This window comes from Abramis brama (assembly GCF_963993115.1).
Source record: "Abramis brama genome assembly, chromosome: 11".
Taxonomy (NCBI): Eukaryota; Metazoa; Chordata; class Actinopteri; order Cypriniformes; family Leuciscidae; genus Abramis; species Abramis brama.
The window spans coordinates 35,166,310-35,184,792 of record NC_139973.1 but is presented as its reverse complement, the minus strand read 5'-3'; the positions used below and the strand labels follow the sequence as shown (position 1 = coordinate 35,184,792).

Here is an 18,483-nt window from a genome sequence, read left to right as displayed (position 1 = left end):
CACTTTTCACTCTTAAACATCAGTAAAAGTTGAATGTTTAAATCTTAAATTTCACAGTTGATATTCAGTTTCTGTATGGCTGTTAGATGAGAAAATCTTCTTAGAATGTACACAAAATGTTCATATGTCAACATCGGCCATTGATAATCTGCAAAATTACAGAGGTGGAAGATTATTAACACTTTCCTTTAAAAATTAAACACCCAAAAGACAAGAGACTGAAACTAAAAGGATTCAGATAAACATGAAACGCTCTCATTAAAAAACAATATTCCCGATTGAAATGTGTGGATATTGCTGTGATATTGTCTCTGTCAGCAGAAGTGAGTTCAGGAGCCGCTAGACCTGAGTGGAGTATGATCTTGTGAGAGAGGGTCTAGGGCGGGCGCAGGTGGAATATTCTGAAGGCATGTCTAGACTGCGCTGGAGATGGAGCGACGTGAGTGGATCAGGACATCGGGAGGGGCGGGGGCCAGGTATGGCTGATGGTCATGTGATGCCTGTGTATAAAACCCCTGGAACCTGCTGTGCAAAGAAAAACAAAGCGTTTCTGAAGAGTGTGAGAGAGAGTGGTTAAGGTTATATTTAACCACTGAAGGATGCAATGTGTGCTTAGAATCTGCGCAACACAAGGTGACTAATATCTTGTGGAGCATCTAAAGCATATGATGCCTTAAAATGCTGGAACAGAGCTAAACTTTGAAACCAGCAAACACAGTGCACCAAATTCCCCTTCATAACCAAAACAATCCTGGATATCACTCTAAATAAAAAAATGGTCATTTGCATTATGGGTCAAAAATGGGTTTAAAAAATGGGTCAAAAAGTTTGATTCTTTTGACCCAGCTGGGTTAGGATAAATGTCTATTTATGAAATGCATTAAGTTGAACTTAATACATTTTAGTTCAACTTAATGCATTTGTTTAAATGTAGATAAAATCAATTGAATGCAACCACTTATGATAAAAAAATTGATTAATTTCAAAGAATCATTTTTTTCAGTGCTCAAAGATTCACAGTCGTTTCCTCTTCATGGGTTCAACATTTAATTCGGTAACGTCAGCAGTTTTTAACTTATATGCCGTTTAATGTTTGATGATTTGTGTAAGCAATCTTCCATGACTTGTTTCTGCTTCTTCTTCACCTGTGTTTTGATCCGGAGATTCTGTACTAGATGTGTAATAATAGCGTAATAGCGTAAAGAGTAAAGTAGATTTGAAGTAAATATACCAGTGGACTAGCCTACACAAAAATTCAAATACTCAGAATTAACATCATATCTGTTTTCTTTAAAATCAATATTTTCAAACAATGTAAGTTTATAAGACAGTAAAATTATGTGAAAAAAGTATTTAATGGCATCTCAATCAAAAGAGTAAACACAACTACAAGCCAAGTGTATCTCGATCAAAGGATTGAGTACAAGTATAGGCCAAATACACTTAGACCTAAATATTATTATATTTATACTTCTGTCAGTATAAGTCAAGTATAATTAAGTGCAATTTTAAGTATATTTCTGAGAAGTACATAAAAGTAGACTGAAAGTATACTTTCTTATTTTAGTTTAAAAAAGGATACTAGTCTATAGCACACTTGAATAAAAAAAATTTTTCATAAGGGAAGAAACACACAGACTGAAGCTTTGTAATAAACACTTGAAAGTAAGAATAATCTGTGTATTATAGCGTATCGATAGGATAAAAGTGTTTTTAAAGTGCCCCTTTATGCTATTTTAAACATTCCTAATTTTGTTTTAGAGGTCTCCTACAACAGGTTTACATGCATCCAGTGTAAAAAAAACAAAAACAAAGAATTTTCTCATATTACATTGAAGCATCACCTCTTTTCTCACAGTGTCTGAAACGGTTCATTCAAGACTCCAGTCTCTCTAAACCCTTCCTTTCCGAGAGCCTACTCTGTTGTGATTGGTCTACTGCTTACAGTGCGTTAGAAATGAGACCCTCACTATTATCTGAACTTCAGCTCCGGAGGCTTCCTCAGCACTTGATACACAGTGATACGAACAGTAATGATGCCGCTGGTGTGGCGGGGGGGAGTGATAAAGCGAGGTCTGCAACAGGAGAGAGAGTGCGGAGACTCAGTAAGAACTGGGTCAAGTGCATGATGACTAACACCTGTCTCTGATTCTAGTAATTGGTGGAGAGACAGGATATAAGACAACGGCCGACCTGGATGGACAGAGAGAGAGATGTACCTGTGTTCAGTCAAGCTGAATGAAAGTTATTTGAGTTGATGTGCTGGAAGCACTATTTATTGAGTTGTTTAATAAATACATTTGAAAAGTATTCTCGCTGCCCTGACTTCTTTTCCCTTCATCCTTGAACCTTATTACAGTCGGTTTCACCGTATCAGTTCCAGTGCGAGTCCTCATCCTTTGGAAGTGCATGCAAAGTGGATTTGCAGCGCAGAAAACAGTGTGTTCTCAACATGATGACAACACATGCTGCTACAACATGTTGCTTCTCAGCTAAAACTACAGTGTTTGAGGCTCAAAGTAGACGTTGTTCGCGGGCAGCCGATGAAGACCATAGGCTGGCATTATGCAAATTTGTTCCAAACCTACATAGATATGTTACGGAACTGAGACCGGAATTGCTGACGACTTCTTTTGGCAGTTCAGAATCAAATCTGTGTTTTAAGAGACAATTGTCCACTTTGATCTTTGAAACTTGAAGCTATAATTCACACTGAAAAAGCATAATAGGGACACTTTAATCTCTCTCAAGTCCCTTTCCAATTATCACCGGTCACTGTTCGAGTGAGAGAAAACACTTCTTGTTTTGTTCTACTTTCCACACATATTCCTCTCATGAGCGGCATGAACATGGATAGGCGAAGTTTAACTTGAACTGTCTGAACATGCGTGATGTGCTCGTTCACGTTTGCATTCCAGAACCAGCACTGTTGGGTTACTGATTACGAATGATTATTAACCCAAAGAGGGTCAAATCAACCAAGCTTCTTTACACAACAGTCTCAAACCAGTGTTGGATCTAATTATTCATGGCTGTTTTAAAACCACAAGTATGTGGATAGCAGACCTGATTCAGTAGAAGAATAGGCACATTATTATACAGTACAGTTAGCAGTTAGAGTTCCCACACTTCCCCTCCCAATCCTGGTGTCAAATGCACCCACCCATCACCCCTTACCTGAGGGCCACTTAACTTTTCGAGTGGACTCTCTACGCAGGGCATGGCCACCATGGGCATGTTGAGCGAGGGCTCCAGGCGCTGAGGGTGCACAGGGGGCGGTAAGGGGGGCAGATAAATCTGGGTCTGCTTGAAGTTATTGATCACACATGAGACCTAGAGGTGAACCAAGAGGGGAGGTTAATAATGGCAACAAAAATGTACAAGGTATTTACTGTGTGACAATGCAGGATTAAGGCTTTATGCCCAGAGCATGTTCAGCCTTGGCATGTTGTGATTGTACTAAGAGGATGAAGGATGCAGTCTAAAGCCAGTGGATTAGCTGCAGACTTACTAAACATCTGAGTACTAGTATTAGCTGTTAAACAGGCCTGTGCTCAGAGTAATGTCCTGTTTCACCCTCTGGCATGGCGTGAGACTTTAGATGTATTCCAATTCACACACTAAATAGTTTGCAAGAATGTGTGAAATTTAGATCTTAATTTGTTGAAAATAGTATAATTTCAGAGTGGATTTTCTGGCATTCTTTTTGAACTAATATTGTTCATAAGTCCTTGTACAAACAAAGTGGTAAGGTTTGTGATGAATTTACAAATTATGCATGTAACAACGGTGCCGTTTATGATGCAGATTCTAGCTATTCATTGATGTTTTATAGATGCAATGTAGTATAATGACTTACCATCTTATTGCATACTCAAAATTATTAAGATTTAGGTAAGATTGTTTAATGTTTTTGACAGAAGTCTCTTACACTCACCTATTCAAGGCTGTATTTATTTGATCAAAACAGAGTAAAACAGTAATATTGTGAAATATTATCACAATTTAAAATAACTGTTTTCTATTTTAATACATTTTAAAAAATTTAATTCAATCCTGTGATGGCGAAGCTAAATTTTCAGCATCAGTCTTCAGTGTCACATGACCCTTCAGAAATCATTCTAATATGCTGATTCGCTGCTCAAGAAACATTTCAATTATTATCAATGTTGAAAACAGTTGTGCTGCGTAATGTTTTTGTAGAAACTGCAAAAAAAATTCTAGATTCTTTGATCCACAGAAAGTTCAAAAGAACAGTATTGATTTGAAATTGAAATCTTTTGTAACATAATAAATGTTACTGTCACTTTTGATCAATTAATGCATCCTTTAATGCATCTTTAAAAAATATATCTTCTGACCCCAATCTTTTGAATGATAGTGCATACATTTATGAATGGGGATGAATTCTTTAACTGAAGAATACACTGAACGGTCTGGCTGCGCTGTGTGTATGTTCTTGTCTCCAAGGTTGTCAGATTCTCACCAGAAAAGCAGCGATAGCTCCTCCAGTGAGATATCCAGCGAGAACATCAGACCAGTGGTTGCGGTACTCAGCTACACGCACGATGCCCACCAGAACAGCCAATGACACGAGAGTCAGACAGAGAGTGGGTTTGGTCAGCCTTGTGCCTTTAGTCTTCCATACCAGAGTTACATACATCTGCAGAAAACACAAAAATACACATTGGTATGCATTGCATAAACACACATATTTCACGACAATTCGCTCAGCTGTATACAATTCAATGTAACATTATGCAATATACAACATTTGTTGTAGGGTGCTTCTCACAGCACCTCAAACATAGATTTATCTATGCATAATACTCTTGTTTAATCATTTGCCAACTAAACTTTGCCCTTTCTATTCTTTTATTTGTGTTAGGTGTGTTTTTACTTCAAAACTCTGCCTGAAGGCCAACAGCAGCATCTCAGAGTCTTCTCTTCACTGTTGCAGGAGTTTATTGTGTGATGCTCAATGAAGCTTCTAGCTGTTTCTCAAACTATGACTCTGATGTCCTCCTCATCTTGATGTCCGGGCTGTTCACTGTTCTCTGTGCTGGTTACATTGAGTAGTCTATGGAATAGACTTCATCCCTTAAAATATCTACACACTAATGGGGCTAATAGGTTTCTGGAGAAACTGTTTTGGCTCTTTTTAAACTCAAAATTTGACTTGAAACTTGAAATCCACCGACTTACAAGAAATACAAGTGTACTCTATACTTCAGTAAAGTGCAAAAGACACTGCACCACTGCCGTCTCCACACTTCATTAAAGCTGCATAATCATTCTCAAGTGTGCTAATAATAGGAAAAAGATCTTGAGTACCAAATCAACACATTATGATCATTTCTTAAGGGTTATATAACACACGCTTTCCTTAGTACACTGAATTAATGCTTGCTGAAAATGGGGCTTTTGCTGAAAATTCATTTTAAAATATCTAAAAATAGAAAACAGTTATTTCAAACAGTAATAATCATTTACAATATCACAACTTTGTACTGTATTTTGAATAATCTTTAGCATTTTACAGGAATTTCTTTAAAAAACATAAAAATCTTAAGAAATTATATTTTAATTTGGGGTTTGGCATCACAGCAAAACATTTAATTTTAAAATTATCTCAAAATATAAGACAGTTATTTTAAACATTACAGATTATATAATATATTATTATTATTATTATTATTATTATTATTATTATATATATATATATATAAATATATATATAATTTTTTAGCATATTTTGATTAATTAAATACTACATTGGTAAATAGAATTATAAATTTCTTTCAAAATTAAAAAAATTCTTAAGAAATTATATTGTAAACTGGGGTTTGCCATCACAGCACAAAAACGTCATTTTAAAAATATCTAAAAATATAAAACAGTTATTTTAAACATTTGTAATTATTATGTTTTTTTATTTATTTGTAGTTTGATTAATTAAATGGCACATTTGTTTATTAGAAGTATGAATTTCTTTCAAAAACATAAAATGTATAAAGGAATTAAATTTCAGTTTTGCTATCATGGCAAAAAAAAAAAAAAAATCTAAAATTATTTTTTTTTAAAAATTGACATTAATAATTATTTACTATATTATGTTTTTCATTGCATTATAATTAATTAAACACCACATTGGTGAATAGAATTATGAATTTCTTTAACAAAAATGTCTTAAGAAATGATATTGTAATATCTGTAAACTGGGTTTTGCCATCATGGGTAAAAAATTAAATAAATTCTAATATATATATCAGCACTGCTGAAGGAGAGTCAGGGATGACAGTGATTTCTACATACGCTGTGTCATGTCTGATGTATACTCACCACCGTATAGACAGCGGAGTACATACTCAGTGCCGCGTCCTTCGAGGGGAATGATTTGCGGGCAGAGGTGATGAGGTACGGGTTTCCGGTGCAGGCTCTCCGCTCTGTGATGTACTGCAGCGCTGAATGGCAGCCCAGTGCGGTGTAGTTTGGCCGGCATGTAGACAGGAAGTGAGGTGTCTGGTTTCCTGTCACTACCTGCCCTGCATTGGCAAAGATGGTGGTGGTAAAGAGGCCAAAAGAATACACACCTGAGAACAAGAGGAAGATGCAAAAATGAACGTTTCATTAACCACTTGATAATTATAAGATGATTTTAATATGCTGGTCATTTAGAGTAGTTTGATCTACACTATAGTACATATGATATACACAAATTTTGGAGGCAGTAAGATTTTTTTTTTTTTTTTGAAAGGATGCATTAAATTTAGACCTGTAATACAAAATATTTGTATTTCAAATAAATGCTGTTCTTTTGAATGTTCTATTCATCAAAGAATCCTGAACAAAATGTATCACTGTTTCCACAACAGCAAAACTATTTTCCACATTGATAATAATCAAAAATGTTTCTTGAGCATCAAATCAGCATATTAAAGGGATAGTTCACTTTGAAATTAAATTTTGGTATGTTTTAGCTTACCTCAAGGGCATCCAAGATGTAGGTGTCTTTTTTTCCGCAGTAGATTAAATTTTTAGGTCAAACCGTTCATGCACAGAGTCCAAATTAAAACAATTCCCCATCGTCCAAATTAAACAATTCCCCATCGTAAGTACACATTGATGGCCTGAGACACGAAACGAGCGGTTTGTGTGAGAAAACGAACAGTATTTATATCGTTTTTACCTTTTGTACACAGCGATGTCCAAGTGATCTGAGGGCGCGGGCGCTTCCTAGTGTGTGACGTGTACGCAGACTGGTGCATAGATATATACACTAGATGTCGCCTTGGCGACGGCAGTTCATTGAACGAATGCCGTAGCCAGGGCTTACGATGGGGAATTGTTTAATTTGGACGATGGGGAATTGTTTTAATTTGGACTCTGTGCATGCTCTTTGAGGTGGTGACCACAGACCTGCATTATATGACTGACAGACAAGAACGGTTTGACCTAAAAATATCAAAATTGAATCTACTGCGGAAAAAAAGACACCTACATCTTGGATGCCCTTGAGGTAAGCTAAAACATACCAAAATTTTATTTCAAAGTGAACTATCCCTTTAAAATGATTTCTGAAGGATCATGTGACACTGAAGACTGGAGTAATGATGCTGAAAATTCAGCTTTGATCACAGGAATAAATTACATTTCAAATATATTAGAATAGAAAAATGCCCAAAATGCCAGAAAAGAAGTTGTAACGTGGCAGGAAAAGTTTGATTTTATATTTGAATAAGAACCCAAGACGCAAAGAAAACCTGAGGCATTGCTCACCAAGGAAGCGTACGATGCGTCTCAGCAGCGGGTTGAAAAAGCAGCAGTCAGCCGCTATAATGGTCTTCTCCTGTGTGGCCTCAGGTTTAGTGAAGAAGGATGCGAGCTCCCCCATCAGTATCTGCAGGAGACAGACGTGGGAATGAGATTTCTCAGGTGCATAAAGCTTACAGAGAACAGCGCTTAGGGGGAACCACAATATTTATTTTCCTTAAACTGATTTCCAGATTGCCAAATGTACAAGGCAACATTTGTCACTGTCAAGACTGCACGTGTTCCAGCTCCAGAATTTACACGAAATTCACGAGAACGATAGAATCTCATTTTCAATCCCATGAATGTATAAATGCTAAATGTAGGCTATATATATCATGTTCAATGTGCCGTAATGAGACTGCATTCATAAAACATGAATCCTCACAGATTGGAAAGCAACACTACATGCTGACAAAATAAAAGTGTCCACGATAAAGAAAATATTTTTTTTAAACTCTGAAAAGTGTTCTTAGAAATATATAGGACTATATTTATGTCGGTGTCATGTGGTTTTGACAATCTTGAATTTTTTAGTTTTGAAAACCATTTTCTAAACAGGTTTACTTCTAGACCATACTTCTTTATACAGTTTTGAAATGTATTTAAAGTATATTTAAAAGCATTTCTACAAATATCATAAATTATTCATTCATACATAATATTTTTTTGTTTTGTTTTTTTTCTGCATGTTGGTTGCACCATCTGATTTTATACTTTAAGCCACCACCACCACCAAAAATAGCTAAACTAATTCAGAAATTAAAAACATGTTCATCATATATACAGTGTTTTCATAAGTCATTGTATGAATGAATTGCATTTTCAGTAATTACACTCAATGAAAAACTAATTATATCAATACCAAGAAACATGGACAAGCAGAAAATACTTTTAAAAAGACATAATTTGCCATAGTGTTTAGTTAGTTGCACTTGTGAAAAAGTTTGGTTGCCTCAAACAGCAGACGCCAGGTGTCACACTGAGACGCCATTTTAAGTGTAACTTAACCTAAAGTCTTTTAACTATTTAACCTCCATTGACATAAAGATCCAGGTCAGCGTGTTGTAAAAGTAGTGCTTGTTATTATAGTGCTATTATGCACCTTTACATCTATTATCTGATGTCTAATGCTTCATTTTCACCAATGCCACTCCAACCCTTTCACAGAGGGAAAATGGATATTATTCAGGGACATAAAAGCCTGAAATTTCAGAGTGACCTTCAAATGTTTAGTGATGTTCTATGAATGATGTTTTGTGGGGCATATTGTGGCATTTTGAGGGCTCTTGTGTTGCAGTTTAACAAAAAAAAAAGAAAAAGGTGAAAATAGACAGATAGAGGAAGAGAAAGCGAGAGAAAAAAAGAGAGAATGAATATTTCACTAGAACATCCTTGATATATCTGAGTGCACTGAGGCCGCAGTGTTGAAGCAGCAGTGATATGACAGACATTATGCTTTCAAATCCTTAACACACATCGTGATTATAACACATCTACTCTGAAGAGTTTCAAAGCTCTGGAAAAACTGACACACACACACAGATAAAACATTTGGAGTTCAATGAATGCCTCAGTGTCAAACATTAAAGGAGCTCCAAGCATTCTTAGAGTAGAGTTCACATTCGTGGTAACATTAGGGTTGTTTGTGGTTACTTCTGCGTTATCCTTCTGTAAAATAAAGCTGAGTAAAACATTTATTCAAAATGAATAAACGGTTCAGTCATTTAAAGGAAAGGTTAATTCTGTAAATAAAATAATTCTGTTATTATTTATTCATCCTCCTCACACATCACTCCAAACTCATATGATTTTGCTTTTTCAATGGAACACATGCTAATTTTCAATATTGAGAAACAGAGAGTAGTTGTAGCAACTAGGAAAATGTACATCTTCACCCTTTATTTAAATATTACAAAAAAATAGTTAAAGTCTTTATAAGTACATTGCATATTTTGCTTGGAGTCAATTGTTTGATTTGTGATAACGCATTGTGCGGACATCGTTTTTGGTCATGGCTGTCATACAAATAAATGATGAATACATTAAAAAATGAGAGAACCAATTAATTATTAATAACTGATTATGTTGTAGTCAATGTATGCGTTTTTTCTGAGCTTTTTGTTATATGCAATTTTTTGCATAGTAAAATAAAACATATACATATATATTTTTCTCTCATATTTTGATGGTTTAATTAAACTTAATAAAATTGAACAAATTTGGCCACTACTCTATAAGATTTGAAAGTAGTGATAAAGGAAAAAACTTTCTGTGACTTAAGTCTTGGTCTGATTATCACAAATTATGACTTCAGAAGACTTAATATAGCATCATATGGACAACCTTTATGGTACTTTAATGGAGATTTTCAGTACATTAGGAGATTTTTATCCCGTTTTTATGTTTAAAATGGCAAAGTTAGGTTTACTTAATTTTAACCTATATAGTTAGCATGAAATTAATATTCACCCTTTCTATTTTCTAAATTTCTCTTATTGTGAACATTTTATCCTTGCATACATCACAAAACCAGTCACAAGTAGCACGCGTATACATTTGTGGCAATAGCCAACAATACATTGTATCCTAAAATCATTAGGATATTAAGTAAAGATCATGTTCCATGAAGATATTTTGTAAATTTCCTACCGTAAATATATAAAACATTTATTTTTGTGAGTGAATGCAGCATAATCGCGAAAACATAAATGGACAACTTTAAAGGCGATTTTCTCAATGTTTCGATTTTTTTGCTCCCTCAGAATCCAGATTTTCAAATAGTTGTATCTCGGCCAAATATTGTCCTATCCTAACAAACCATACATCAATGGAAAGCTTTTCTCAATTTCAAAAAATGGACCCATGTGACTGGTTTTGTGGTCCAGGGTCACATGTGTCATAATGACCTTCTGGTGAAAAAGACTTGTCTTTGGTGACGTATACAATCATTTAGTCCGCTTAAACCCTGCAAGCTCACATTCATCTGCCTCCACTTTAGAGTTCATTGCCCATATCTCAAAATCCAATCCTTTTCTTTTACGATAATCCATTTCAATCGGAGTACATCATTTAATACGGGAGAAATAATCTGTTGCTTCTTCCTTTTCATCATGTCTCCTTTTGTGTCAAATGGGTTTGGAACAAATGAGGGCAAGTAAATGACAAAACTTTGATTTTTGTGTGAATTATCCTTTTAATTTATTATTTGAACTGAAGCGGCAGAATTAGTTTACAGTGACATTGTCAGTAATTTTGCTGTAGTTGACATAGATGACAAGAACGAAACTGATAAACCAGCAAGACGTTCTCAGTGCTCAGTATTAGCTGCAAACCCCAAAGGCAACATTCTTGATCTTCACTTAACAGACAAAGAGGGAGCTGTCAGTGTCATTTCGTATAAATTAAGACACAAGGTTTAACTTGTCTTCTAGAAGCTGTAGCTAGAGAGGACAAAAAACACGGTCTTTAGAGCGGATTAATGGAAGCTGTTGAAGTGAAGTGCTTACATGTTTAATTGATGAAACAGCTCTGCTGACTCTGAAGACTTTGAGGGAAAGACAAAAGGAGGGGACAAGGAGTTCAAAGCAAAAGAACATGGTGAGAAACAGATCGATAAACCACAGAAAGAAACAGATCGATAAACCACCGAAAGAGGGAGAAATTAAAGAGGAAAGAGAAATGGAAGCTGAAGTGGCGGGCCTGTCTGTTTCCTAAGGAAATCATGTGAACATCGTCGACACAGACGTTTTGTGGCAGCTGGGAATGCAGTCAAATCCAAAGCTTCTAGCAGAAAAGTAGAGCACCAAAAAATGCAAGCACTTAGTGATGTTGAAAACCCTCTACTGTCTACAGTGGGTGTCAGACTGTCAGTCAAAAAATAAACCATACAAGCACCACCGAATGCCGATTGATCCGAACATTCTGGCAAACGTGTCATGAAAACAAATACAATCGGATGAAGTACTGCAAATCATGTAATCAAATCAGCAACAATATTACAATATAAAACTATTGATGTATAGTCATTGGCAATATGTATAAATGTACATATCTATCTATAAATTACAGAAACGTCTGTCTGTCTGTGTGTGTGTCTGTTAACCACATATCTCTCGAACCGTTAGTCCGATGGATTTCAAACTCGACAGGTGTCTTGCTACGGGCACGAGTAAGTGCAGTGCCAAGTTTGACGTTGTTTGGATGAGAAATGCAAAAGATATTGTTAAATATATCATTTTTAGAAGGTTGTGGTTTAAAAATAAACATTCTGACATTAGAGGGTTGCATCGGTCAAAGAAGCCCCAAGAAGGTTATATCATAGTTTGGTTCCAGAACGTGATACATCCATTTTGATTAATTTGAGTAAAAATGTGTTTTCTTTACCAAGAAACCAACAATTACTAAAAACACACACAAAAACTGATTTTGCACTGGCACTTTGCACTGCTCCCTGAATCGACGCGCTTATTCATTTGTGGATGTAAACTGAATCTGTAAGTCAGCTATGCTGTTTACTTCTGAATATTATATTTCATTCTGGTGCGCTTAACGTTATCGCTACTGTGTAATAGTAGCCTATGCTATTCACCAACTAAACATATCCTATTCAATGCGTTCACATTCTCTTACACAGGCATCATTTAAGCATTCATTTATGAGTTCACTTTGTGCTTTCTACCATGCACAAATAAAAATGTCACTGAACTTTTGCTGTGTAATTGTAACAATGAGCACTCAAACACACCAAACCAACAATTACTAAAAACACACTCAAAAACTGATTTTGCACGGGCATTTTGCACTAGTCTACACTGATGAGCCAAAACTTTTATGACCACCTGCTTAATATGCTGTTGGTCCATCATTGGTCCATCATTACAATTTTGTGTACCTTGTGCCACAGTAGACCTTCTGTTTGACTCGGACCAGACGGGATAGCATTGTTGTCCTTGTGCATCGATGAGCCTTGAGCGTCCAACACCCTGTCGCTGGTTTGTGGTTTGTCCCTCCTCAGACCACTGTTGGTAAATTCTCACCACTGCTGACCGGGAGAAACCCACAAGCCTCAGATCTTTATTCCCGCCCATTTCTCCTGCATCCAGTACATTGATTATGAGAACTTTCTTACAATCTAATTTTCCCAGACCTTAATATGTGGCCTTGTTAGGAGATGATCAGTGATATTCACTTCACCTGTGACTGGTCATAGGTCACACCAACTCAACTACATCATTCACTCATTCACAATGCTACATGGAAGTGGACGGCCACCTCTATCGCACTGATATGTTTACCACAGTTCTCTGATTACTGGATATTTCTTTTTAAAATTATGGCTATGCAGTTCTTAACACGGAATTTGCTTACGCTGATTACGATTAAGTTGAAATACCTTAAGTACCAGACTTCTGACTTCAATAGATGCATCTACCATTGATAACATCATGGTAGTTTTGTACTGACATCAAAATCTCTATGTATAAAGGGATGGAATGACTAAAATATCTGGAACCCAACTGTTGCACGGTACTGTCTAAAGTGAGTAAGGTCAAAAAATGGGATGGCATTTTTACATCAGATGGGATGATCTGCAGTACTTGAACCACCAACTGTTATTTTACCCAGAAACTTGGCAAAAGTGTCTAAATACAAAATGAAGGTGCAGCAGGGAGCCAGAAGATTTGTGCACAAGGACAAAATTAACTTGAATTATGGTATTTGATAAAGGTCAAATTAAATGAAGAGAAGCATTGTGAAAATACATCTTGCAGAAATTAAATTTCTCAGAGGATGCCTGAGCCAAAAAAGCAGTCTGTAATTTGCTCTGTAATTTTTATTGAGGTTGAATGAAGAAAAAGACAGACATGCTTGATTAAGTCATAAAGCATGCCTGCCAAATTTACATAACCCTGTCTTGTCTGACACTGTACCTTACTGGAAAGACCAGAGGCCAAGTGCATAAACGTAGCCATAATGTTAACACTGTCTTAAGAACTAGCAGTTACCCAAGGAGCAATCAGTCTTAATTTTCAGATTCAAATAGCTAGCTTTTGTCTTAAAAAGTTATGACCAGTCTTAAAGAGAAAAACTTGTAAGAGTAGTCAAAGCTGTTTATGTAACCAGCTATAGCTTAATCAAAATAAGTGTGCATGCTGGTCAAAGCTGGTTATTTTGGTGCTGGTCTAGCTGTTAGACTTGGCTGGTGAAGCTGGTTGACCAAACAAATCTAGCTTCTTGGTTAAGGAACCTGGTGGGTTCCCAATAACACCATATAGTTATGATTAATCTTTTCTGCAGGATGGTGCCCCTGGAACAACCATGGTTTGCAGAGCAGGACTGTATCACACCACCAACAGTACTGGACTTTTCACCGGCAGTGCAAAGCCCCAGGCGTTGGCCCACTTCTCTTCTGCCAAACCAATTCTCTCGCTGGACTGGGTACTTATAATATACCGTACAGTCCATAATAACATAGAACAATATTAATAATTCATTATACACTTCATGTGCCAAGGGCTTTTTGGAAAAGGAGCACGTCATCGTTTCTAGAGAGAAATGGGAAAAGTAAAGAATTGCGGTATAAAGAAACGGTAAGATACTGCTGTAATATATGAAAAGTAATAGACAAAAATAAATGAAAATTCTGTGATCATTTATTTACCCTCATATCATTCCAAATCAGAATGTTTTTCTTTCTTCTGTGGAACTCAAAAGCAGCTCATTACGAAAATCTTTCCAATACAACAAAATCATGTTGTTGTCAAACAAGCTGTCAAACACAAAATCAATCAATCAATCAATCAATCAATCAATCAATCAATCAATCAATCAATCAATCAACTGTCAATTTTAAAGCTGCCCTATTATGCTATTTTAAAGGTTTTGTTTTGGAGGTCTCCTACAATAGGCCTACATGCATCCAAGGTCAAAGAACACTTTAATTTTCTCATAATATACATTGAAGCATCACCTCTTTTCTCACAGTGTCTAAAACAGTTGGATCAAGGATCCGGTCTCTCCAAACCCTTCTTTCCGAGAGCCTACTCTGCTGTGATTGGTCAGATGGCCCAGTCTGTTGTGATTGTTCTACCGCTAAAAGCGCATATCAGAAACGAACCATATCTGAATTTCATCTCCGGAAGCTTCCTCAGCACTTGATATACAGTGATATGAACAGCATGGTTTTACCATATCAATTCGAGCCCCTGCCCTCATTACTGACGACTTGATTCAAGCATAATTTCTTTCTTTTGGGAGGCAATAACTCCATTTATTGTGCATTTTTATCTTTGAAACTTTGCAGTGCCTTTCCTTACACCACAGCTCATGTTTTGCATTTGCTTTTCGCATTTTTGTTTTAACCTTCTGCTAAATTTCTTATTTGCTGTTCCACAGAAAAAAAACAAAACAAGTAGCCTACCGGTAATTCGGATTTGGAACAACATAAGAGTGATTAAATGACGACAGAAATGAAGAACAATTTAAACATTAGCTTATCAAGAAATTATGCACTTCTTCAACACACACTAACAGTTTGCTCAGTAGCCTTTCCAGTTCCTCCTGAGACTGGCAGCCCGCTTAGGATCTTTTCCAGGTGACATGCTCGAGGATACAGGCGAGGCGAATACACCCTGCTCTGTTTTCATAGCGTTACCATGGCATCAGTATGACAGCTGATGCACTCACGCTCCTGCTAATCCAATGCAGATCACAAATAGACCGCACCACATCACAGATCACATTCATTTCCACATGCTGTTAGGCAAATTTTTAGCTGTCGTTTGAATACACCAAACTGAGATTCCAGAACCAGTGTGTTTGCATTTATCTTTTCTGCGCATAATGTGTGTCCACTGTTATCACAACCACTGTTATTCCTTTCATCTAGTTGCTCTTTTCTCTTGCCCTTTTTGTGGGTTTTACACTCTGTCATTTCTGATTTCTGGGATTTTGTCCTTCTGTCTTTCTGCGGGCATCTCTCCAAGTACCATATAGAGAAACTGGGTTAGCATCATCCCTCTATATCTCTCTCTGCCACCACCAGCTCTTCTTTTCCCTTCATGCTTTATTCTCTTCTTAAAACTCAACATGAAATCTAATTTGACCCCATTTATTTTCCTAAAGAATCTTTTTAGTCCCATTGTGGATTATTCATCAGTGCACATTACTGCGAGGAAAATCAAATGCTTGTCTTTGTAATCATTCATCAAAATGTAATAACGCTCTTCCTCTGAAATACTTTTCCTTGGTGATGCAGCTCTAAAACACAGAGTGCTATTCGTTAGCATTCCCATCTCAATGGAAGTTTCTCGGCTAGGGCAGGACACGATTTGAAATCTGCCAAATTCTGGGCGCATATACATGTACAGCCATGTGTCTGAGCTGTAAACGCCAAATGACTAATCCTTTTGCAGCTGCAGAAAAATGACAGCATGACAACACCTTTTGGCTGATGGCACCACAGGACTGCACTAAAACCCTTAGTGATTAACCTGACCTGTGAAATCAAAGTCCTTCAAAACAAACAGAGTACTGGTAAAATATATGCTTTAATAAAATAAAATATGAAATATAAAAAAAAAAAAAAAAAAAAAAAAAAAAACCTCTTAGCTGATGTCACCTACCCTTTTATTTTTCAACCACTCACCTGCAACCACCTGACTCCTTTCTGGTAACGCCCACTTTTTACGACCCAATCATTTCCCATTTTCTCACTCAGTTTCCCTTTTCACAACACTGATAGTGATGTCAGGCATGATAAATTTAGTAGATAATATTTTATTTTATTTTAAAATCATACATTATTGATTAATATACATTACCTTTCAAAAGTTTAGGGTCAGTAAGACTATTTTAATGTTTTAAAATACGTCTCTTATGCTCATCAAGGATGAATTTATTTGATGAAAAATACATTAAAAAGAGTAATATATTTATTATTATTATTACAATTTACAACAACTGTTTTCTATTTTAACACTTTATAAATTTCAATTTATTTGAAAATTTCAGTTTATTTATGTGATTGTAAAGCTGAATTTTCATGAAAGTTGAATGTCACATGATCCTTCAGAAATCATTGTAATATGCTTAGTTATTAAAAAAAAACTTTTAATATTATTATTATTATGTTGTTTCTTTTGTGGAAACCATACTATGTTTTTTTTTTCAAGATACTAGGATGAGATGAAAGTTTAAAAAAAACAGCATTCATTTGAAAAATAATTTTTGAAATAGAAGTCTTTACTGTCACTTCATTGTAATGTGTATTCCCTGAAAAAAGTATTAATTTCTTTAAAACAACATTTTACAAAACCCAAACTTTCCTATGGTACTGTAATTATTAATTTCTTTTTTTTTTAATGAATTGAACTTTATTATCCACCAATGTGGAAATATTTATTTGCCTTCTCATAAGACATCATTTCATAATCTCATTAAAAAAAAAATTGTGTGCAATTAATACATTTTGTAATCTTCTTATTTTAATGCACATTTACAGTTTCAAATTAGCCTTTTCTCTTTACAAACATTTCCTTTTTTTGTTAATGAATATTGTTTGCTGCTAGTATTTAGTTGTTATTCACTAATAATTTTGTGCACACTTCCTGCTTTTTTGCAAATTTTTATTTTTTTTTGCTTTCTTGCTACCTAGCAACCTTGTAGAATCGCCCTTTCGTGATGCTATCTGCCACACTTTTCATGTGAAGGTCACAGCAGTGCACGATGCTTAGGTCCTGACACAACAAGTCATGTGAAAAGGTCTTCATGTTCTCCATTTTTCACATTTCCATCCACAAACAGTCCCCGTTTCTTTCTTTCCTCTAGCACATCTTTCGCTCCATGCCCACATGGCCAACTCCCAGTGTTCCCGAGGCTGAGTAGGAGTGTTAAACAAAAGCTGATGCCTTAATCTAAGGCTTACTAAGATTAGGCTGTGGATCGTCTCCACAGAGAGAGGTTAAACACATCCGCTGGGCATTGCTGTACACTTACAAGAGCGGATGACACAGATCTCAATAAGAATATCATCTTTATGTGAGTATGTGAGTCTCTCTCTCTTCCACCGTTCCTCTTTTTACACCCTATTCTCCCCAATAATGTTTTCCTATTTCACTGCCTTGCTCAAACACTTATTAGAGAAGTAAAGTGGATCATTTCAGGATTGATGACGCCCCATTAAAACTCATCTCATTTGTCTTTCAAAAAAATATTGCAATTTTATTGTAAAACACTACGTAAGGTAAAAACCTGTTAACTGGTTAGGTTAAATACTGTAATAAATCGGATGGGACATTTCATGTCATTTTACAATAAAATCCAGTTAAATGTACAGTATTTGGAAGTGATAAAGAACAGCTTATGGTTTACAGTGAAAAAACATGTAAATTGGCATTCCCAGAATTCTGTGTGCCATCTCATATTTGACAGTTTTTCGTTGAATTAACTATTTCTTCTAGCTTTTTCTTCTCAGTAATGGACATTAGGGTTTCATGTTACATCTTATGTTGTCAAATTAATGTTTATTTCATTATATTAGTCATGTGACTGTGAAAGTGTTTTTTATTTGTCAAGTCATCTTCATTTATATAGCGCTTTTAACAATGTAGATTGTTCCAAAGCGGCTTTACATTGATAATAGGAAATTAAAGTAACAGAGATTGTTTT

At 35.7% G+C, this 18,483-nt stretch overlaps 1 protein-coding gene across 1 annotated transcript in view; it reads right to left on the bottom strand.

Annotated features, from left to right (window-relative positions):
* Positions 1-351: 351 nt before the first annotated feature.
* Positions 352-18,483, bottom strand: part of plppr2b (phospholipid phosphatase related 2b) — a 50,933-nt gene continuing 32,801 nt past the window's right edge. The window contains 5 exon segments of the mRNA XM_084128780.1: positions 352-525; positions 3,178-3,333; positions 4,487-4,663; positions 6,343-6,593; positions 7,780-7,900. Of these exon segments, the coding sequence (XP_083984906.1) occupies positions 490-525; positions 3,178-3,333; positions 4,487-4,663; positions 6,343-6,593; positions 7,780-7,900 (741 nt within the window). The 3' untranslated portion in view covers positions 352-489.